Source organism: Microchirus variegatus (assembly GCF_963457635.1).
Source record: "Microchirus variegatus genome assembly, chromosome: 13".
In the NCBI taxonomy this organism is placed as follows: Eukaryota; Metazoa; Chordata; class Actinopteri; order Pleuronectiformes; family Soleidae; genus Microchirus; species Microchirus variegatus.
Window position 1 is genome coordinate 9,453,038 of NC_139814.1, and position 23,775 is coordinate 9,476,812.

Sequence of the window (23,775 nt, forward strand, 5' to 3'; positions counted from 1 at the left end):
ACCCTCCTCCCCCCTGCCCTGTCCACTGCTCTGTGGGGGGTTGCTGCCGTGCCTGGTGGCCCTGCGGACATGTCCCTCTTTGGCAAAGACATGGGCTGTGGTCGTGGCGCTGATTCAGGTGCAAGTGGTTCCCCTGACCAGGCAGTTTGCTTGGTCATTTGTTAAATAAAAACATGACAGAACACAGCAGCGACACATGCGCCTAGCGTCCATTGTGGCGTCAACGATAATGTTTCAAGAGTTGCCTCACATTATGGGTCTGTTGCCAATTGCCAACATCATCTAAGCAACATTAGCTACTTTTGCTACATAGACATAGAGGCCATGAACAGAGTAAAAGCAGTGGGTACATGTGAGTCCGATGTAAAACTTAATTTGAATTTGAAAGATTTGGCAGATCAAAAGCCAATAATAAAAGAAGAAAAGAAAGAATGAAAAACAAAGCAATATATCCATGTCAGAAATAAACCGCCCCAATCAATCACAACAATATAGCCTTTTCTCCCAACCATACCTCTACCACCCAGGGAACGGCATACACACACACACACACACACACACACATGCGTGTACTTAATACAAACAAACATGGTACATACAGATCACCCTCCTAATTGTGACTTCAGCCACAAACACATGAAGGCTGTGTTTACACTCAGGAGATGTTTGAATGAAATAAATAGGTTTTTCCTCCAGTGTGAGGTTATGAAATGAAAAAGGCTGCATGGGGGGGAATAGTGTCATTTTGAGACAAATTTGAACCTATAGCTCAGTTTTTGCCACAATGCACTGCAGTGTAATCAACCAAGCTGCTGCATTAGCCAATCAGATTCCTGCAAGTGCACATTCCAGGTGGATTACATTGGAACATGAACTGATTGAGCAGTCCGACCCCCCCTTTATTTCGCACAGTGTAACAGACCTAAATACCTGAGTGTCATCATTTGTGCATGAGATGGTGATTTGCATCTTTTCTTTAATTTCACTTTTTTGTGTTCCTGGATGACAATACAGGCCAAGGTCAACGTGCAGGGTGACCAATGGGATGTGGTCGCCTGTTGACAAAAGGCAAAAGGAAATTTGTACTGTATGTTTGTTGAATTAAGAAAGAATTAAGTGGACTGGAGTTTTTCAAGGACAATTTAGGCCAAAGGCAGATGTCCTGAAGCAGGTAACAGCTGCCATCGGTCACCACAGCGTGCAGTGACTCAGTGCCCCCCAACCCCACCCGCAGTGCGAAGTCAGCCTGGCCCAGGCTCACAGCCCACCACCCCCCCAGCCCCCAGGGGCCCCCCACACCAAGGCGGCAACCATCCCCCCCACCAAACCCCATAGACCACCAGACAGCCCCCACATCCCTGGTCCCCGACTCACAGCATACCAGACCGACCAGCCAAGGCAGCGTCACCCACCTGCTCTAAGAGATATAGTCAATTAGTGGGGCCCAGGTTAAATCAAAGTCAGCAGATTGATTTTTTTATAGAGGCAGACATTCTCTCCATGGAGATGTGGTCTGATGTTAGATTTCTGAATTGGCTTAGACTTAAGTGTTTCTTATATATCCAATTCAGGAGTATAGTTTTCTTGGCGATGCTTAGGCTAGTGATTAGTATGTGTGATTTATTCATGTCTATATGTATTTGATTTAAATACACCAATATGCATAGTGCTGGAGAAGGTGATATGGTGCAACCAAAACATGCTGAGAGGTCCTCACATACCCTAAACCAGAAGTTATGGTGTGCATAGCCATATAGCATGCATGTAGCTATCTGCTGTGTTCTCATTGCAGTTTGAACAGGTATTTGATTGCGAGAACACCATTCTGAACATCCTTTGTCCTGTGTAGTGTATTCTGTGTAGTATTTTGTATTGTATTAGCCATTCTTATTTTCACGAAACACAGTTAAAACACCGATGGATCAAGCAGCAACAACAAAAAAACATGTGTCGACTGGACAGCAGAGAATCTACAGATTCCAGCGGTACCATTTTTATCACTCTACGACCAAGATTCACGGATCCAGCCCCAAAATAAGAGCAAAACAACAACTGACTTTCAAGAAATACAAGCAGAAATGTCATCTTACCTTTGCTGTTTATCAAAACAAGTTATTTCCACCAGAACAAAACCACTTCTAATGAAGAACTACACTTTCCAGCATGTTTTGGGAACAAATCCCGGTCTGATTGATCATTACAGAGCGACATTAGATCGTTCTGTTTAGAGAAAGGCGAATGTCCGCCCAAATGCGTCATATGCATTTATGTCCTTTTGACTCGCTAATGAAGTGATTGACAAGCATTTGGAGACTGGGGTCTGATTCTACCGGTTTAGTAAGCCAGAGCTATGGCGATGCATAACTGAAGACGCTACAGAGCCACAGAGTTGTTATTACGCACCGCACAGGGAGCATACATTTGCAGCGAGTTATCATAGTTTTTTTTGTTTTTTTCCAAAACAAGTTCCTATTAGATCTGTAGTGACATATGAATAAAATTAAATGGGTTTATAATAATTTGGTACCTAAGAAATCTCAAATGGCACAGATGGTGCCAAGCTGTGCCAAAAGTGAGAACGCCCAGACATCTCTTTACTAAAACCTCTGTAATTTTCACTCTGCTTCATTTCAGCAGCATCAGACTCAGCTCATGTCCACATGTTGTTACATGACCTCCATCTGTTTTTAAGCTCCGACTGCATATTTTAAAGGTGATATTTGCTTTAAAATGCAATATTTCTTTAGGCGAGAGAAACAAATCCTTCAGTTATGCTGTGTTCCATGTACATTTACTCTGACACAGTGGCATCTACAGTGTGTCAGAAGTGTTATCTTCATTTAGATACCAAGATAATCCACATAGCTTGTAACAGAGTTGCAGAGGTTTACTCTATTTAGTTTGGGCATGTCATTTTCGAGCAGGGACTCCAAAAAGAGGGTCAGGGAAGAAGTGGTTAAAGCACTGATGCCGTTTGATGGTTTTGCCTATAAATCGCAGATCAGAGATTTTAATTTCTTCAATGTCAAGCCACAGGCTGTCCAGTGGGTTGGGTTTTGTAGCATCCCCTGATGTATTTAATAATGGCAGAGTCTCGACAGGTGCAATTGTCTTTATTTGGTAGCAGCGTGAAAACTAAAAATAAGCACAGAATGAATGTAATTAATAACATGCAAATTTGACAAATCTCATTTCCACAGTGCATCTGAATTCAACACTACACTACACATAGAAATGCTTAAAGTGCTTCTAAAATAATAAACAACAATCATTAGATTTGGCTTAATTAACACAAGTCTGTTTACAACTTACACACACACAATATACAAAATACACACCTCACTCCGCTCACCAAGGGTGCAAAAACCCACACATGGCTGTTTCCTCTACGTGCTGTTAGCTTGATAGCCTCTTCAGACGAACAAAACGGCACACAAATACAGGGCAGGTAAGACTAATTATGCACAAAACGCATAGTACAAGCAAGTAATAAATGTAATCAAACCAAGATGATACTGTATGTGCTAACTTACTTCCGAACGGAGGCTCGAGTGATGTGAAGAGTCGGGAGAAATAAGTTGCGTTCCTGGGCTCACAGTGACGTATTGTAAACAGCAGAAGCTAGCCTTACAGGTTCAGGGGTTACAATGAGGGAACATGAATAACAAATAAGCTAATCACGTACGAGCACTCTCGCGGACTTACGGTGACGAATAGTAAACAAAGGAGCCAGCCATAAAGGTTCCAGGGTTACAACAAAGGAACGTGAATAATGAATAAAGTAGTCACTTACAGGTTTAATCCATTTTTGGACATACATATTTGCTACAAAGTAATTGTGGAAGTTCGGAAGTTCCAAACCCCCATATGCTTTGGCTTTTTGGAGGGTTTTTAAGCTAATGCGTGCTGGTTTGTTTTTCCAGAGGAATTTAGTTTTGGCATAGTCTAGTGATTTAAACCAGATTGGTAAAGGTTGGGTGGGGATCATTGAGATGAGGTAATTGATTTCCCAGTTTACTTTGTCAAAGGATTTTTCTGTATCTAATGGGATCACAGTTGCTTTAAGTTTATTGATTGTGCAGTAGTCTATAATATTTACTAATCTGTGTGTATTAGTAGTTGAATGTCTATTCTTAAAGCGGACCAAGACCGGAAGTTCCAATTAACGCTGTTTTTTAGTGTGTATCTGCGTCATTACCTTACGAAGTCCTGGGAGTTTCAGTTGTTTCTCAATAAAGTTCTGGACTGTTGCTTCTGCATCTTCTTCTGTTTTTTCTGGGATCCCGGAAAACCAGATTGTCCCTCATGCAAGATCTATAATGCAAGACCTGTAGATCTATAACTAAGTCCTTAATATGTCTGCTTTCCTCTTTAAGGTGCCTCGTTTCCTCAGTGAGGGTTTTTACCGATCCTTTCAGGTAGTTATTTTCGGCCGCAAGTAGGGACACCTGTTGCTGGCTAAACTCCAGAGATTCACGCAGGAATTCTTTGTGTAGCACCTCTACCAAGGAAAGTCGAGCATCAAAGCTGTCCAGTTTAGTATTTATGGAGGTAAGGATCTCCATAAATTCGCTGTCTGGGGGTGAAGTTGCCCCGTTGAATTCTCAGGGCGGCTGCGTTTGGAGGAGGGGGTAGCCGCTGTTTTTTTAGATTTCTCCATGACTACTCGCTAAAAGTACTCGTCGATGTATTCCTCCAGATACCTCCAGTCTCCCCCTATTGTCCTCTTCCCAAGTAGATTTGAGAATTGAGAAGTGTTCTTTTCCCTTAGCTAGAGATTAGTTAGTGATTTTTAGTTGTTTGGGTTAGATGCGCGCCGCCATGTTTGATTCACTCAGTCTCGCGATACTACCACATGCTCCCGACGTGTTTGTCACCTATGTTTTTGAGCACATAACCAGGGTTTTTGGTAGGCGGTGTATGCTGGCTTTTGGCGTAAATTTGGCTGGCAAAAAAAATGTCACTGGCCAACATGTCATGGAAATGATGCCAAATAATGAAATCAATGATTAAGGGGCCGTCCACGTGGAAACGGGTTTAGGTGTATATGCGCTCGCCTCATTTACTAGTACCCAAAGGTCTGTCACAGTACAGGTGCATCTCAATAAATTAGAATACTGTGGAAAAGTTCATTTATTTCAGTAACTCAACTCAAATAGTGAAACGTGTGCATTATATACATTCAATACACACACAGACTGAAGTAGTTTAAGTCTTTGGTTCTTTTTTTGTGATGATTTTGGCTCACATTCAACAAGACCCACAATTCAGTATCTCAGAAAATTAGAATATGGTTGAAAAAGTTCACTATTGTAACTTTATAGTGTCACATTCCAATCAGCTAATCAAATCAAAGCACCTGCAAAGTTTTCCTGAGCCTTCAAAATGGTCTCTCAGTTTCTTTCAACACAATCATGGGGAAGACTGATGATCTGACAGTTGTCCAGAAGACAATCATTGACACCCTTTACAAGGAAAAATTCAAACATTCATCGCCAAAGAAGCTGGCTATTCACAGAGTGCTGTATCCAAGCATGCTAACAGAAAGTTGAGTGGAAGGAAAAAGTGTGGAAGAAAAAGATGCACAACCAACCGAGAGAACCACTGCCTGTAATTCGAGGTGCAACTGCTGGTGTTGGTCCACTTTTTGTTGAAAACCAATGTCACTGCACCCATTAACCATGACATTTTAACGGTGGCCCTGAGGTGCAAAACACAAAAGCAATCAAAAAACACAAACAAAAATCAAAAAAACACAAACAAAAATCAAAAAAACACAAACGCAAATCAAAAAACCCAAACACAAATCACAAAACGCAAATCAAAAAATACAAACGCAAATCACAAACGCAGATCAAAAGACACAAACGCAAAAACACAAACGCAAAAGCAGAAAACACAAAAACATTAACTCAAAACGCGGAAGGTAGGTATCTGATCTCGACCAGGGTCATCGCTCATTGGACGGGCAGTCCATGTTTTTAACATCCATAGGTGTATGCTTGGTGCATATTATTTTGAGTAAAGTGTTGTAGTACTTCCGGTTCAGGGTCACTGTTGAATATGGGGCTGTTTTCGGTCAAGGAGCCACTGAAGATGACAGTAACCGATGTCCGTCACATATGCAGGCTGACATCTAAAACTCCTGCCACCAAAATGGATAAGAGGTTTAAGCTATACGCTTCCTCATACATATGCGACAACAATCACGGTGAAATCAGTTTCAGGTTGGATATTCAACAGACATTAACTCCAGATCCAGCGGCACCATAACCCTAAAACTCCCCAGGTTGTCCATAAATGAGACCGCGGTAGTTGAGAGCGATGAGTCAGACTATGAACAAGCAGTGATCGTGCACCTATCTCTGATCGTCCACTCTGATCGTTGGTCATGTGGACTTTCAAGCTTCAGGCCGATCAGAGTAAACTTATCAGAGACTTAGAGAGAGTAAAACGATATCAAGAGATAAAAAAAACAGACAATTTCATCCACTTAACAAACTGATTAATGTATTTTGAGGTGATAATTATTAGGTTATTTGTAATCCTCACAGCCATTCAGCCTGAAGTGCTCTTTATTGCATAATAATTAGAACATATTTCTGAAGACAACACAGTTTGATTACATTAACTCTATGTGTTATGAAATACTTTCTATATTCTTGATGAGCTGAGACAATCACTTTGAAATAATAATGATTAAAAAAATATTTAAATAAAGCTGTTATACAAGGATAAAATGTATGTTCATAAATAAATTCAAATGAATGTATATATGGATTACCCATCAAAACACCTGAATAATCATAAAGCTATAAATATGTTGAAAACTCATTTTTATGTATGCTGATGTAAGACTTAAAAGAGTCATGTCATATTAGATGCGGAGAAGACGGGAAATTAGTTTCCCCTGCTTTTTATTTGTGTGAAATTCCTCTAACATGCAAGAAAATACAGTCATTTCATCACTGATGAGTTGAATGATGACAGATATTTATTCCAAATGTTGACAACATTATGCTCAGGTTAATATGCTAATTATGTAAATGTTCTATGTGTTCTGTTGGTCAACTTTTTGTATTCATCGGTGTCCCTTCAAGTGAGCCACGTCTGAGTAATTTAGTTTAGTTTAGTTGTATGTGTTGCCTGGAAGAGTTTTACGGCTGACCATTGGAATCAGGTGTGTTGGAGCAGGGCAACATCTAAAACATGCAGGGCAGTGGGTCCCTAGGACCAGGGATGAGAAACACTGAACTGCACATCCCAATAAAACCATGTTAAATAAACAAGATATTAATGCTAGTAAGTGTTGGATTCTGTGCCTGATAGTTGCCTGTGGATAGTGCAATCACTGTCCACACTCTGTCTTCTGTGTTCACTTTGAGCACAGTTTATGGCAGTGATCCAACTTTGCTTTGTCTCAGAAACGTTGGTGGTCTGGTAAGGCGCTCTTCCATTTGCTTGGGTCTGATTTTTTTTTTGCACAAGAGTGACTCACCATCTTCCCTTTTTATGATAACAGCCAGCAGAGAGACAAGTTGCCTGACATATTGCTCGCTATATATGCTGCCAGTTATATATGTCTATGGATCTGAACAGCATGGAATCCTGATAAAATGGTGTTCCGAGTAAGTGTTGCATGACCAGATTTCAGGATGCCAGCTACTACAGTGCTATAGAGGATTTTAATAGCATGGTTAGTAGCTGTTTTTTTGCCAGTAGGTGGAGCAATACTTTGCAGGTTATCATTGTTGAGCGATTGGCCCTCAAAAGCAGATGAAAAAGAATAGACAGGGTATCCACGGGGTCTTAAAAAGTCTTAAATCCAATTATTTGAATTTAAGGCCTTAAAATGTCTTAAATTCTCCTAAAATCTCATAAAAGGTCTTAAATACATGGTTTTGAATGGTCTTAAAAATCTATTAAGCATTAAGCACTAGCTAGTGTGCTGTGCGTGCGCCACGGTGTGTTTCAGCCTAGCATAGCAGCAGAGAAAACTTAATGAAATCCCACAGCTAAGCCGAATTGCAAGTTCAACGAATTGTGGCTCCAATTTTCCTTCATGTCTTTTGTACTTTTTTGCCAGTATGGATTTGGAATGGGTGTTAAATTGTATTCATTATGGTCTTAAAAAAGTCTTAAAAAGTCTTAAATGTGACTTGTTGAAACCTGCGGAGACCCTGATAGAGACAGGACTGAAGACTGCGAATCACCAGAGACCACATTACGATAATATCACTTCATATTTTCACAATATTTAAGTCACAATATTATATTATCACTATATCTAATCTATTGGGATATACTCACAGAACAGCTATGGTGAGAATTAACACTTGGCACCATCTCGTGGACTGAAAGGTCAATATAATATTGACATGCAAATTATTGCGATATTTCACTGTATTGATTTTTATCCCCGTACTCCATACATTATTTGCTGCGATAACCTGGATACAGATCAGAGGAAGGTGAGGGAGGTGTCTGTCTTGGCATTTTTTTGGACCGCAAAGTTATGTTTATGTAATTTATGAAATTATGTTTGGCATGAGGCGCCACCTACCGCCGTCTACCAATCATAGCAGTCAGTAGAGTCTCGGCTGCTGAGCAACCATGGGTTGCCAGTTACGTAGCTACAATTGAAATGAAACGAAAGGAAACGACCATAAAAGACCTCAGAATGAATGTAAAAAAAAACACCAAGATAAAGTTTGCGGCAAAGCGAGGGTCTATATAGGACATGCTTTTGAACAGTGGGGAGAGTTTAAAGCTGAGAGGAATTTCAAAACGGATGAAGAATTGGCTACTCTTCTCCTAGACAGGTAAGTTCAGCTTGGCTAACTAAGTTAGCATCATAGCTCGTCTGTCGAGTTCTGTTTTGAACTGTTCCTCGGTTTTGGGGCTGCCGAAGGTTATGGCAGAGATGCGTCTTTTAGTCTCTTTCTAATCTAACCTAATGGTTTTCTTCTGACATGCATAGAGTGAATAATAATGATTTATCTTATTATTGTATAAAGCATTAATAAGCTTGTGACGATATCTCACTCTAAGGTTTTGTCAGAAGTTGGCAGTCCTTCTATATAACACTGTAAAAGGGGAGGCAAAAATGAAGGACAGTTCTGTCAAATATCATGCATAAAGTTATTCCATCTGATATATCCATCCCTAGTCAACAGCTAATGTTACCATAAATGATTATACAACTTGATCTTTACTGAAAGAACAGAATTGTGTGTCTTAGAGCCACTCATTTATGATAAAACGCTCGCTCCTCACTCGTTGCTGACAGTGTTATGTGCCAATCGCTCTGGCAACCTGGACTCTGGAAGGGAGGGGTGGAGTGGGAGGCGGATACGACTGGCCCAGTGTTTTGATTTTGAGTGTAGTAACCGTTTTTGGCCACATTGTTGCAAATGGCGCCTTTAAGTGGCATCAGATCAATAATCAGAGGGGACACGATTTCCGTAACACAAATGATCAAAAATACATTTTGGAGGAACAATTGGTGTGTCATTGTAGATGTGAATATTTGGTTAAAAGACTGTGAATGACTTGGGATTTGTGGACAATGACACAAACTGTATGTGTAGGGTTTTCTCCGAGGGAGCCCTATGATTAGAATTTCACCTCTGACAACGACAAGGAAAAATATACCTTCAGGATTAAATCTGCTATAAACCACTAATTATAACTGCTCTGACCTTGAATAAATGCATTAATGTTTGCATTCTGTCACTACATGTTAAATCTGAAATATTCAAATTTCTTATGCAACATTTTAATTTTAGAGCCAAATATGAATAATGTACTAGATAATCCATATTTTTTTTTATTGCTGTTTTTTTCTGGCACTTTTCCCATATTACAAACACAGTGGTTTGGATTTTGATTAACAGAAGTTACACTTCATTCCCCTAAAATGATTACTTTCATTGTTCGTTAATTGCCATTATTTTTTCAATTAACTGATTAGCTCTTTAGGCCATAAAATGTCAGAAAAGGGTGAAAAATTTTGATCACTTTCTCTCCACTCTGGATCTGACCATAAACAGACAAACATGTAGAATCAACCAAAATTATTCACATTTAAAAAGAAAGTTGAGGGTTTTTTTTGCAGTGTGGTTGTTTGAGGTATTGACAAATTGTCAGCACTGACTTCACTGCCTCCAGGAACCTGGTGCTCACCCTCTTGCTCTCACATAGTCAGGATAACAAGGAGAAACTGATTCTTAACCTCTGATATAAATGATAAACAATTTTTTTTATATATATGCTGCTTTTTATTGCAGGCTTTTCTTCCTGAAAATTCAGTGTGCAAACACTAACTGCCCTGCACTAAACCACTAGCGAAAATCAAGCAATTTTACATCACGGCACACAAGAGCTGTTGATCCACTACAGCCTCCATCATGAACTTTAAATGTGTTATTATGTGACTTATTGGGCTTATTGATAATTATTTCTTTGGTTCATAAAATGTCATAAAATTAAAATAAAGAAATTCAGGTTATTGACACAGAGGAGCAAAGAAAGTGGTTAAAATAAAACATCTATCAACATATTTGGAATTTTATATTTTAAGTTGCTCCTCTATGACAGTACAAATGAATTTGATGATTAACACCATCAACATTTTCCACCATTTTGTATATTTTGTATATTTTATTGCCCAAACAACAAATTAATAAATTAATAAAAATAATCAGCAAATCAATTAAATATCAATTAGTTAGAAGCAGCCCTTGTAAAAAATATCTTAAACTTCGAAAGCGAGATTTATTTTCATCCAAAAACAAACACTTAAACTGATTATATTAAAATAAAACAGTAGGGATTGATTTGCTAAATATTACCAATCAACTAAGAGTAGCAGGTCTTTATTATTATTATTATTATTATTATCATTATTATTATTATTATTATTATTATTATTATTATTTTGAGTATTTATTACTGAATAAAATCAGGGTCCAAACTGACAGGACAGGACAAACAGTGTAAATTAAAGTGTAGTGGAAATACCTGGCGAGACTCGGTCGCAGCTCCTCGATAGGTCCACTCCTCCACTCCACATCCCACTCCATTGCGCTCTCCGTGTGTCAGTCTCCTCGACAAAACCCTCCCCCGAGATATGAAATAGAGCGTGTGGCTGCGTGGCTCCTGCACTAGTTGCCCAGACGGCGTCCGCTCCGTTCAAACCTCCGAGTGTCTGCGGTCTCTGCTGGCGGCTGCCTTGCGCACAGGCTGGAGAGCGATGAAAAGAGCCCCGCGGACCTGGCCACACAAACATGGATCTCCCTAAAACGCTGATGTCGGTGCTTTGGATATTATTGATGAACCGAGTAGAAGACTGTAACGCAGAAGAAGGTACGTGGAATTCAAACAAACAAACAAACAAACAAACATGTGCTTTGTGGCTCGTTTAGGAAAACGGCTCTCGTCCGCAGCATCCTTGTGTCTGCGGAGGAGAGAGTTTGGGTATTTTGCACTTGTCCTGTGATGGAAAACAGGTGCATGTTCCGCTGTAATGAGTGCGTATCCATTGTTATTCACTTGGACAATTTGATATCGTGTTTTTATAAGCAAATCCTGAGAGAGAAAATGTGATAGAGAGCCGCGTTTCCAAAAAAATTTTACGCGTTACAACGCTTCTTCAACTCGGAGCGTTTATTACAGATGAACCCGAAAGCAATAGCAAACACAATAACGCGTTATATTATAGTCAATACTAAGAGTTGATTTACAAAATAAAGTATAAGTGATTCCACTTTGTTTCATTCAAAATGTATTTCATCAAAAAAAAAAACGCATAAAACGAATTATTATTCATAGCGACCGCTCCATCAATGTGGATAAGTTATACAGATTATTTTTCCAAAGACATAAATTTAACTGTATATAATATTTCGAGTGTCCTGTCTGCGTAATATCCCAGTTTCTGATACATCCAGACAAGAAAAAGTCACTTTCATTCAGGCTCCTCTTAAAAAAGACATACATTCAGAGTCAAAAGTAAAAACTAAACTAAATGAAATGTGAGTTTTTGTCACGCAAACATCATGCAACTGGTTTCTTTTGTCTTTCCACACTGTGAAGCAGTCAGTGACGCTGACACAGATGCATCCGCAGGCTTAATCCACTGCATGCAACTCTACTCTCTGCTTTATTTTTCATCAGTAAACTGTGGGGGTTTCTGTCTTTAGTCTTTTCTGTCAGGAGTGAGAAGTGGGGATGCAGGGAGACAAATGCACTATTCACTGAGTGGATTATTAAGATTTAATGCTGATGTGGGATTGAGATTTGGATTGCCGGCTTGATTAATTGCCCCCAGTGCATCTGCACTCAAGTGTGTGGCAGAGTAAAGGAGCATTTATTTACAAACAGCAGCAGAGGTCTGGTTGTTTGTCACAGATAAACGCCTCTCTGACTAATTTTTGCAAACCTATGAAAAGCATTAAGCGTGAACTAACATTCACAGTGCTGACTAAGTGTGTGTGCGTTCCCAGAATTACTCATGTTATGGAGATCTTACTATGTTTTCATGAACATTTCTCTGCCCTACGGTGACAAAAAGCGTGTCACCATGATGCAAGTTATTACACTTTTAGGTGAAAACATGTTGTATTGTTAGGTTAAGGTTAGGGTTATGGGTTCAAGTCAAGTCCAGTAGTTATGGTTAAGGTCAGAGTAAATCTCCAGGAAATTAATCAATGTAATGTCCATGTTATGTCATCGGAAGTCAACCAGACTTTGTGTGTGTTGTACGGGTATCATCGTGAGAACCACACAACTTTTAAATGTAAGGAGTGAGGACATTTGTCAGATCCTCAAAACTTTAAAGAAATTTCTATGGGTTAAGACTTGGTTTTATGGTTAGATATTTAGTTGTGATGTTTAAGGTTAAGGTAAGGGGACAGGTAATTCATTTTGTCTTTGTCCTCACTACAAAATGCTGCATAAGAGTGTGTGAGGTAAATACAGTGAAAGTGATCCCAGTTCTGAGCGCTGAACTAGTTCTGAGACTGTAAAGCAGAAAAGCACATAATGGCTTCAGATACCCAGGCTTTTTTTCTAAAGAGAAGCTTTATTATCAAGACATAGCTGAGTGTTTTTTGGAATCACAATCATCATCAGTCACGCACACAAACACACACACACACATCCGTGTACTCAGGAGGAATTGTGCTTGGTGCGTTTTTGAACGCAACACAGTTACACATAACTGACACACGCAATCCAAAAGCTCTTTGGTGCGCAGGCAAACTCTAATGCACGCATTTGGCTTGACATGAACATGTTGCATGCAAGCTCTCTCGTGAAAATAATGTGCACACATGCATGGTGTAGTAATCTCCGGTCTCCTTAGGCTCTCTTTCTGTGCACGCACATGTAAAATCTACTCGCATGCATACCTACATCCCTACTTTCTCTGGCACTCACACATACACACACACACACACTTCCTCTGGAGCATTCTTAGCTCTTGCCAGACTCATTGCCAGATCGATTAGGTTCCCTGGAATGCTGGGTAGCTGGATTTGGATGCTAGCTTTTGTTTAATTGATGCTGCGATTAATTGCTGTGAAAGCAATGTGCTCCCAAAGCCTGGTATTGGCAGCGATTCATCTTCGCGGTTCATGAGGATTTGGGAGATCGGAAAAACACTGTTGAGATTTCCTTTTAAGTTCTCTGCCATTATGTCCATATTTAATGAGGGAATTTATGTACCTATCCACTCTGTGTTCTGTTATAGTGAACAACCCCCTTTTCACTACAGAAGTGTTTATTTAGGCTCTAGTATTTCCTCTAGTGAAGATTTGATTTTATACTATGTGGCACCATTCATGAAATTCTGCTCAATCACAATCTGCTCTTGTGCCATTGTAATCATTTATTAGCTCTGCTTCAGTTTTCCATGTCGTGTTTTGTTCCTTTTAATGTGCGCCTACATTTTTATATTGTTACTTCTTCCCATCTTTTGTACTCCGTGTTGTTCCTTCTGCCTCCTGTCTGCCTATTTTCTTTCCTTTGTTCTTATCACTATTCTCTCGTCATCCTTTTTTTTCCCCCTCTTTCTCTTCTCTACCCCCCAGTTTTCTTCCTCTCCTGTGCTTCTCCTGCATCCTGAGCTGACTTAGCAAACACTAATGTGACCGGGGGCACTGTGCAGGCAGAGCCGGGTGTCAGAGCAACCCACCACCCCCCCCCATCCCGGCCCCCTTTTCTCATTCCCCACGCCTCACTGCTAACACACCTTGGCATCTCATTGGGATCTCATTTACTTCTCCACCTCTCTCACCCCTCCTTCCCTGCCTCCCTCCCTCCCTCCGCATCTATCCCGTTCTGCAGTAGAGCTGAGAGGGAGAGAGAGACAGAGGGGGCACGAGCCAGGTACAGAACAATAGAGGCAGAGTGTGTGATGGGAGCGCAGTGATTGAGAGTCAGAGACTGCAGCGTAACCTTTGAGATCATCTTGTCGCTGCAGCTGTAGCTTTTGCTTGATGCCTCCTCGCGTCAAAGTGATGGAGCAGGACTCGGCTGCACTATATTCCTGGCAGGTGTGCAGACTACTGTTTACCTGCAGTCTTATTACAACCGCGTGCTCCTCAATCCTCACTTGTCGTGTATACTTTGTGATATCTGTCCCGAATGTGTCTTCAGATGTAATCACAGTGACCACATTCAGACGTGGTCACATCTATCTGTAAATGTGTGGAATGTCTCGCTGTTAAATGCATAACTGTCCAATGGTTTGCTTGACAAGCTTCAAACTTAGCAGGCGACTCACTAAGGACACCAGTTTGCGCAGTGCCAGAGATATGCTGTTCATTTTGGGGAGGTCTTTCATTAGGAGGAAAGTACCAAGTGCTTATGGAGGTCTTTTAGAACACCCTGTTTCACAGGTAACACGTGTCTTCAGAGAACACCCCCCTTGTTTTCCACTATTTTGGTTTAGTACAACCCAGTGGATTGTTGTGCGGCATGGCTCATGAGAGACAGACAGTTAAGCATTGCCATTAATTAGACGTGAATTTTGAGCTTTTCATTTGAGGCTACAGTAAAAAGTGGAATGCAAAGTGGAATGCAAACTTTGCAAGCAACAGTTTGCTTTTCACAGCTCTACTACAAACATGGAATATCATTTAAAAATGGTTAGCTACGGTTGCTCCGTCTGTTTTGAGTATGAACATATCAGAATATTGGCATATGTCAATGTTTCAGTCTAATAATCGTTGATTTGTTTTATAACTGCAGGCGCACCTGCCCGCAACATCGACATCGTCCCACGGTCTATTTGTGGGCCAGCTGCAAAGCTGAGCTCCTATGTTCAGTCTTGCTCTCCGCGAGGATATGCACAGAACCAAATAATATAAATATTCCTCAACAGTTATTGTGCTGATATTGCTAGTTGACATAGAACATAATTTTTTTTGGATATCACGGGCTATGGTATTGCACAAACGTAATGCAAAACGCTGTCAGAGCTGTTAGACTCTGTTGAACTACAGCTTTTAATTTAAAGAGCCCCCCAATTAGTCGACTTTGAGTCGAAATTTCAGAGCTTTAGTCGACCAAGAGTTTCTTTGGTTGATTACAGCCCTAATGCACACACACACTAGGGCTGGACAAGTAATCACATTTTAATAATGATTTCCATTTTGACTTCTCACGATCATATAAACATTATAAAGGAAGAAACCTGATTAATGCGCCGTACAGCGCAGCGTGTATGTAAATTCCTATGCTAGAAAAACACCTTGGATGCACCCTTGTTACGTGCAGCTGCAGCAAGCGTGTGACGTGTGGACTAATAATATGAGGAGCGGGTGATTGAAAACATGGCAGAAAGGCAGCCTTTGATTGAGAAGAAAGATAGGACAATAAAAAAAAAATTGTGGCTTCAATTTGACGGACGTCGGGCAAAAGGAAATTGTTTGCAAAGTTTCTGGCGCTGTCGTGTCTGCTCCTCAAGGCAACACGACCAACTTATTCAATCACTTAAAGTTCAGCCATAAAGTGGTCTATGACCAGGCGATAAAGCTCATCAGCCAGTGCCACTGGTTCTTTGGTCATTTATTTATTTATGTTCAAATCTGTTCACAGTGTTCCAAAATATTTGTTATTAAATGTTACATTAAGTAAATGACTTATTCCACTTCTTAAAATCTTATTCATGCGTCTCTCATATCATGTCTCCCTCACATCTGTACAGTCAGTCATTTGAATACACTGAAACCAGAGCCAGACACATTTTTATGCAAGGTGGGAATAATCATATTTAGCAGTATCCACATGTGATCAAAATGCTGATAACAGATGTTAATAGTTACGGGTGAATGGGACCATTGATTCAAAATTGACTCAAGCCATGTAGTTTCACTATGTTGTTGTTAATGTGCATTTGTTTTCTTTCAAGATTCAGAAAGCCTTCCTTTGTGATTGTAATCCCTCAGATAGTAACCCTAAATAATTACATTGTATGTTGAACGGTTGTTGTTTTGTCTCTCAGGAAGTCAAACATGTTGCACAATGAAAAGTAAAGACTGATGTTTTCAGTCTAATGTTCATCATTGAGAGGCAGCTTGACAAATTAACAGATGTGTCCATGAATTCTGCATCTTCCTGTTATGATTTCTCTATTTTTGTTTTCTTTCAGTCTCTTATGAAGACAAAACATCACCTCTTTTCTCATTCTACCACTTTCCATTGACTTTATATACAAGTGCTCCTCTTTAGTATGTGTCATGCATGGCCTGAACTGTCAGATATGTTCTTTCCAGTGAGTGAGGCCAAGCAGAATCTTAATCAGGTGGACTATTGCAACGCGCTTTATGTTGGCCTTAGCCAGTCTTTAATCTCGCGTCTCCAACTTGTGCAGAACGCTGCGGCCAGATTTTTAACAGGCACGTCCAGGCGTGAACACATTACCCCGGTGCTGTCGTCACTCCACTGGCTTCCAGTTTGTTTTAGAATTGATTTTAAACTCTTATTGTTTGTTTTTTACGCCATTAACGGCCAGGCTCCCTCCTACCTGTCAGAGATTTTAACTGTTCGCGATCATGGCAGAGCCCTCCGTTCTTCTGGCCAGCTCCTGTTAGAGGTCGGGAGGTCCAGGCGTAAACAGGGGGGCGATCTCAGTGTAGCTCTTTTGCTGTCGCAGCTCCCAGGCTGTGGAACAGACTGCCCGCTGAGATTCGCACCACTACTGACCTCAGCCTTTTTAAATCGAAGCTGAAGACACACTTTTTTAGATTGGCTTTTAACTCTTACTAGGGTAGTCCTTCTCTCAGGTGTACTTATTTCACCTGTTTTCTACTTTATGCACTTTTAGAAGGCCTCTTATACCCTGCAGCAGTAGTAGCACTTTCTGTTTTTATGTATTGTTTTTACGTATTATTTTTATGTATTATTTTATTGATTTTATGTAAAGCACTTTGGGTACCGTCTGGCTATTGTAAAGTGCTATATAAATTAAAAAACTTGATAACTTGATAAAACTTAATCATATCACACTGTTGCACTTTCCATAAACCTTTACAACTATCAGAACCATACCATCACTTTAAACTTGCAAAAAGCAAGACTGACATTGAACATTTCTTTTAGATTCTTCTAAACAGAATGTCTGTCTTAAATGACACCTTAAGGAAAGGGAAGGCATTGTTTACAGTAGGGAGATTATTTATACACTGTTCCCAAATATCAACATTTGTATTAAAAAAAATACAACTCTCTAAAGTGATTTCCAAGCTAATTTGATTTACTGACATCACTACCCTTATGACTCATGTGGTTGCACTAATCACAGGAAAGTAAAAGTAAATCTTAATTCAACAGCGATGAAGTACAAAAGGAAATTGAATCACTCACACATACTAATTACTATTCAAAATCTTATGAATAATTTATTGATATGACTAATTAACCTTTACTTATCCCAGGAAGGTTGCATTTACATGAAAACATATTTTCACTCACAAGATGCTAATCATGTCAACTTTTTTTATAAACAAAATTTAAAAGGGTTCAAATGACATGATTGGCCATGCAGTTGGCGTAGTGGTTAGTGCTCTTTGCCTTTGCAGCAAAAGTTTGTGACCCAGTCGGAACAAGGTCCATTCTGCATGAACTGTCAGAGAAGTTTGCATGTTCTCCCCGTGTGTGTGTGGCTTTTCTCCGGGTTCGCCGGTTTCCTCCCACAGTCCAAAAACATGCATAGGTGTGAGTGTGATGGTGAATGGTTGTTTGTTTCTATGTGTCTATAGTTTCTATATTATACTCTCGGTTAAAACACTTGCAAGATGCATGCAAAATGGGAAAGAGCCATTTATAGGTTTATTTTGGCTGAGATTGGCCATTGCAGGCAATTCAGCACTAACAGACTCTGTTCCCTAGGCAAATGGTCAAGTGGAGGAGGCCACACTTGAGAAAAAAAAAGTAATTGTCATTAATAATGTTTCCTAAGGGCAAGGCCCTAAATAACTCCCTGTACCTCAGTATTTATAGACCTACTTGAACATGTCTGGAAGACTTGAATATTGTTTTCTGTTGCCTCAAAATACCTTTTATGTACTTAAGGGGATTTGGTATTGACTTGTCTTACAATATAGTGGCATCGGTTTGCAGTGCTGATGCTGTGCTGTCAGATTGACTGATATTAATGAAAATGGAGATGGTGTTATTTTGTTTGTAAACAACAATTAATCGATTTTAGTCCCCCCCCAAATATAAACACGTTGTCTGATATTTGTAGCTGCTTATAATTCAATATTTTCTGGTTCAGCTTCATGAAAATAATCTATAGCTTGAATTTGTATTGTTTAATTTGAATTACTGCATTGAAAAACTGAATCTGAATAGTAAAATTTGGAATTGAATTTTTCAAATTCAACACTCCATATATCTTCAGATTCAGTTCTCAAAATTCAGATTCTAATTACTGTGACAGACATCCGGGTAGTTCAAGGATAAAGGAAGACATTTTTTTTTAATGCAATTATTCAAGTTTAGCAATTCAAATTCAAATATAAATGATTCAAATTCAGTTTCTCGTGGCACATATTTCAGCCCATACTGCAGCCCTTGTTTGTTTATTGTTGTCTTTTTTGAATACAAATCAATTGAAGTGTTTAATTATTAATAAACTCCCCATTAAATATAACTGAATCTTATAATTAGTGCTAAAAGAAATACTTAAAAGTGATCAGACTAATATTGGGTCGACCAGCAGTTGACAGAGTGGCAGAGGAGCAGCACTCCATCCTCCCAGGCTTCATTTGGGACTAATTGTGTGTATTTTATTCAGGCTTATTTCTGCTCTGCTGCTTCGGCCGTGATTGCACTGGTCCATCTTCCAATGCCGAGAAAATCCGCAGACTTGTATGTGTCAGATGACTGTGAACTCCGTGAATATGAAAGGTTGGCCGTGTTTTGTGAAGCTGACAGCCACCGCGCCGCATTCTTCCCCTTTGTTGAAGCCCCGGGGACATTGTCATTTTCAGGAGAGCCGAGATTAAGGTGGAGATATGAGCAAAGGATAGTAGAGAGAGAGAGATTTGTTTTTTGAATCAACTTTATTATTCGTTTTTCTTTCAAAGAATCATCTGAATATATATAAAAATCACATATCTCCACTCTTACTCTTTAGATTATAGATAAATAAATAAACACTTGAATTACATGAGCACATCTCCAAACTGCAGTGTGTGGTTTTCCACAGAACACAAAGCCTGATTAAAACACCAAACCTGCTGGAAAGAGTCCAGATCTCCTGCTGCTTTGTAATAGTTAAAATCAATGAGGAGTCTGGACTTCATCATGTTCATACACATCGTGACAGGTTCAACAATAAAACAAAACCATCCTGCACCTTTCTCCTTCGGCTAAAATACATTTTGGCCTGCCCTAAAACAAAGTTTAAAAGCTGGCATTTGTTCTTGTGTCGGTGTGTGTATTTAAAACCCAGAATAAAAAGCTGCTTGGTAAAAACCTCTCCATATTTGGTAAAAATTGTTTGTGAAAACAGAAACAGGGGTAAAAGACGAAGACACTCATAAAAACAGTGAAACACAGTCTCTCTTTGGTCGCAGTAGGGACATTTGTCCTCTACTGCTGGGTTTATGGTGGACAAAGGAATTCACTGTTATGAGCCCATGGAGGACTCTCCAGTGAATATCTGCGTGTCTTTTAGAGAGTGGAGGTTTGTAGAAGGATCTTCACTCAGGTCTGGTTGCAGGAGCCGGCTGCAGATATCTCCTCCATGGGGTGTCAGGTCTTTTGTCCAGTTTCGCTTTATTCATTGTTTTTACCAGTAATCTGTAGAAAGTTTTTCCTGTGGTGTGAGGTGTGTATAATCCATTAAAATCCCAGAGCAGTCTTTAAAATCCCTGTCCACTGCATTAGTGGGAGTGTAGACATTTAAAAACACAAGTTTTACATTTTCAAAGACAGCTTTGACCTTCAATAAAGCACCTGGAATGATTTCATCAACAGTAAGAGAAAAAGGTAAAAAGCTCTGAGCAAATAAAATCCCCACTCCTCCACTCAGACTGGACCTGTGGCTTAAAACCACCTCCCCTTTAAAAGACCTTTTCCAGTCACTTTCGTTGTCTGTGGTGCTTTGAGTTTCTTGAACAAACATGACATCTATTTTTTTTAGTCTCCATCAGTTTAAAAAGAGCGGCTCTTTTAAAATCGGACCTGGCCCCGTTTAGGTTTAAGGTGCTGATATTTAAAATCACACATAGATAGAAAAAATAAACAACAAGTAATAAGAGCAGTCATTAAAAGGTAAAAACATCTCAAAATCATCTTCATCGTTGATGATTTGAGCTTTCAACTTCTTTAATCTGAATAGTTCCTGCTCTGTTAAAACTTCCTCTCCACAGCTCTTCCTTGTAAGCGGCCTGGCTGAATGAATAAATAAATTAAGGACGGGAAAAAACTCTCCGACATTAATCAGCCTGGCTCCTTTAGTTTGTTCAAGGAAGGCTTTGATTTTCTCTGGAGAGTATTTCTGCTGAGAGTCCAACTGAGTCAGGGGAACATCACTTTCTGACTCATCTGAGAGTTGTTTTTCTTTACTTTACTCTTCTGTTTTCCAGAATCAATGTTTTTTTTTTTTTTATTGTGATATTTTGAGGAGATCGTCATCAGACATATCCTCCTCCATCATGTGTTTGATTAAATCACTCTGTTCAGTTATGAGGACACTTCAGGAACCAGAGTGAATACCACATGAAAAATGAAATATGAAAACAACATAATTAAAACCATCTGCTTTAAAAGAAAAGGACAGGCTCAGATCAGTGTTTCTTTCTTTCGGTATCATGTATACTAGTCTCCTGTGACACACTACATGTTTTAGTGTGGGAGATTTACACCCCAGTGAAACCATTCTAATGGGAGACACAAGTTGTCCATGTCTTGACAGTTCCTTCCCTAATAATTCATTTTTAATGAACGGGGGGAGGATTATGATTATGATTTTTGTGGCTGGGTTAACGAGAGGGGAGTGAAAGTGACTACTCCTCTCTCCACCACATCGCTAACCTTAGCCGTGCTGTCAAAGAACAGTACTATGGCCCCCATTCATCCTCGAGGCAGACTTTACACTGTCATACCCGACCACCTCTCCCACAGCCAGCCCGGCTTCCTCCACTGAGCACTGCACTGCGGGGAAAAGCTTTTCAAACTCCGCGGGTACAGCATTGTGCTACACAGAGCATGCTGCCTCCACCAAACAATTCACACACACACACACACACACACACACACACACACACACACACACACACACACACACACACACACACACACACACACACACACACACACACACACACACACACACACACAATTGACAATGAACAATTAAATAACAAACTCATAAACACACTCACACCAAAAAAATAAAATAGTTTTCCTCACTCACAAAAAGTTGAAACAAAACCAAAACGCTCTCAGCTCCACACACACTCCGCCATCTCAGAGAGAAGAGAGAGAGAGGAGCGCTGAGCTTTGGCTGCAGTCAGAGGCGCATGAGCCGGGGAAGGCGAAAGAAGTGCACAAACACATGTGTGTTGTGAGGTTTATATCTTACCAAGGAGAATTACTACTGCTGCCGCCAGTAGAGTGTTCCTGACCGGACACACCGGACAGCACGATGCGTAATCTTTCGCCCATTCAATTCAAGTTAATGCTGCACTTCTGATAGGGTGGGCCAGCTGTCAATCATAGTGGCACTGGCCCACGTTTAACTGGCCCTTATGTGGCTACGCGTCTGATCCAAAGATGCATTACAAGCACAAAAATAGGACCGGGAAGAGGTCTCGGGTTCAGGGGTGAGTATGGAGGTATACGCGGCTTGAGGAGGAAGAGTGGATGAGGGAGTGACAGAAAGAAGATTGGAAGGTAGAGAAGGTCGGTGGGAGGGAACAAGCGAAGAGGGAATTGCAAACTGCCACCATGGCTTTGTTCCATGGCACCTGTGTGCTGTGTATAATGAAACAGACCAATAATTCCTATAACAAGCCAGTGCATCAGCTCATCCTTATTTACCTCCCACAACCCACTGGAGCACATTGACTGAGACTGATAAGACTGATGAATTGTAAGTGCAAGAGAGAGAATTTCTCTTTATCGAATTCCGATGGGGTTACCTGATTTCCTTTGTTCAGGGTAAGGACACGACTACAGCAGTGGGTCTATTCTGATGGATCGGCCAAGAGGGCCAGAGAGTATATGTGTGAATATGTGGGAAGGAAGATGGGGGTTTATCAGGAATCAAGTTTTGAGGTCTCAGCTGCAGCTGCATAAGATGCATAAGATGCATGATGGAACTTCACACTAGGGATGAGCATGAATATTCATTTGATTACAAAAATTTGACAGGTAAAGTCACTATTCATAAGTTTATTATTAAAATATAGAAAACTAAGGGCCGAGGGCCTTTTTTTTTTTCGCGAAAACATCAACAATAACCACAGCTGTCACATCTTCAGTTCCAAGCTTTAAAGTAATTTGCATTTTTGTTTTCAAAACACTGATTTTTTTGGGTTCATGGACATCACGTTACTGTTTTCACGGAAACCCAAGCTTATTAAAATATTTGTGAGTTCAATAATCACATATTATGTGACTGTCAGTGCTGACAGTGAGATAAAGTGTTGGTTGCAGCACTAAAATAGAACCATGTCTGTTCATTGTCAGCGTGTTCAACATCTAATTAGTGGTGCAATAAATTACCAAACATTGTACATGTGTACAATTCATTAATAAAAACACGGGATGTAGCTAATGATTACTTCTGTTTCCAGTTAATGTGCTGATTGTTTGTGCACTCAGCCATTATGTCTTAATCACACAGCAAGAAGACGAGGACAGGCGAGTGTTATCAGTATGGTTACTGTAATAGAAAAGTGAGCAAATATAACCTTGTTCTTTTATGTAAATAGTTGAGGTTAGAGGTCAAAAAGCATAAACGAGAGCTACTTAGGCAAATATATGTGTGCTTTTTATGTCATACACACTAAACATCTAAATGTCCTGTTCTCTAAAGGTTCTTCAGAGGTTATGTGCAAAAAAAAAAAAAAACTGAAAAAAGAGAAATTGAATGAAATAATATCTCTGACTACAGATATCTGCCAGATATCTATACTCGTGATTCATCCTGGCTGCTTTTTGTTAGGATACTAATAGATTTGAGGAGTTTCTTGGCAGGATTTGTATCCTGAAGTGTCTAAAGTTGATAAATGTCACTGTTGTGTCTTTGTG

General features: G+C 39.9%; 1 protein-coding gene across 1 annotated transcript in view; it reads left to right on the forward strand.

Annotated features, from left to right (window-relative positions):
• Window positions 1-11,288: 11,288 nt before the first annotated feature.
• Window positions 11,289-23,775, forward strand: part of epha10 (EPH receptor A10) — a gene marked incomplete at both ends in the record, with an annotated part of 224,510 nt that continues 212,023 nt past the window's right edge. Inside the window, one exon of the mRNA XM_083899397.1 lies at window positions 11,289-11,367. Coding sequence (XP_083755523.1) covers window positions 11,289-11,367 — 79 coding nt within the window. The remainder of the gene's footprint in view (window positions 11,368-23,775) is intronic.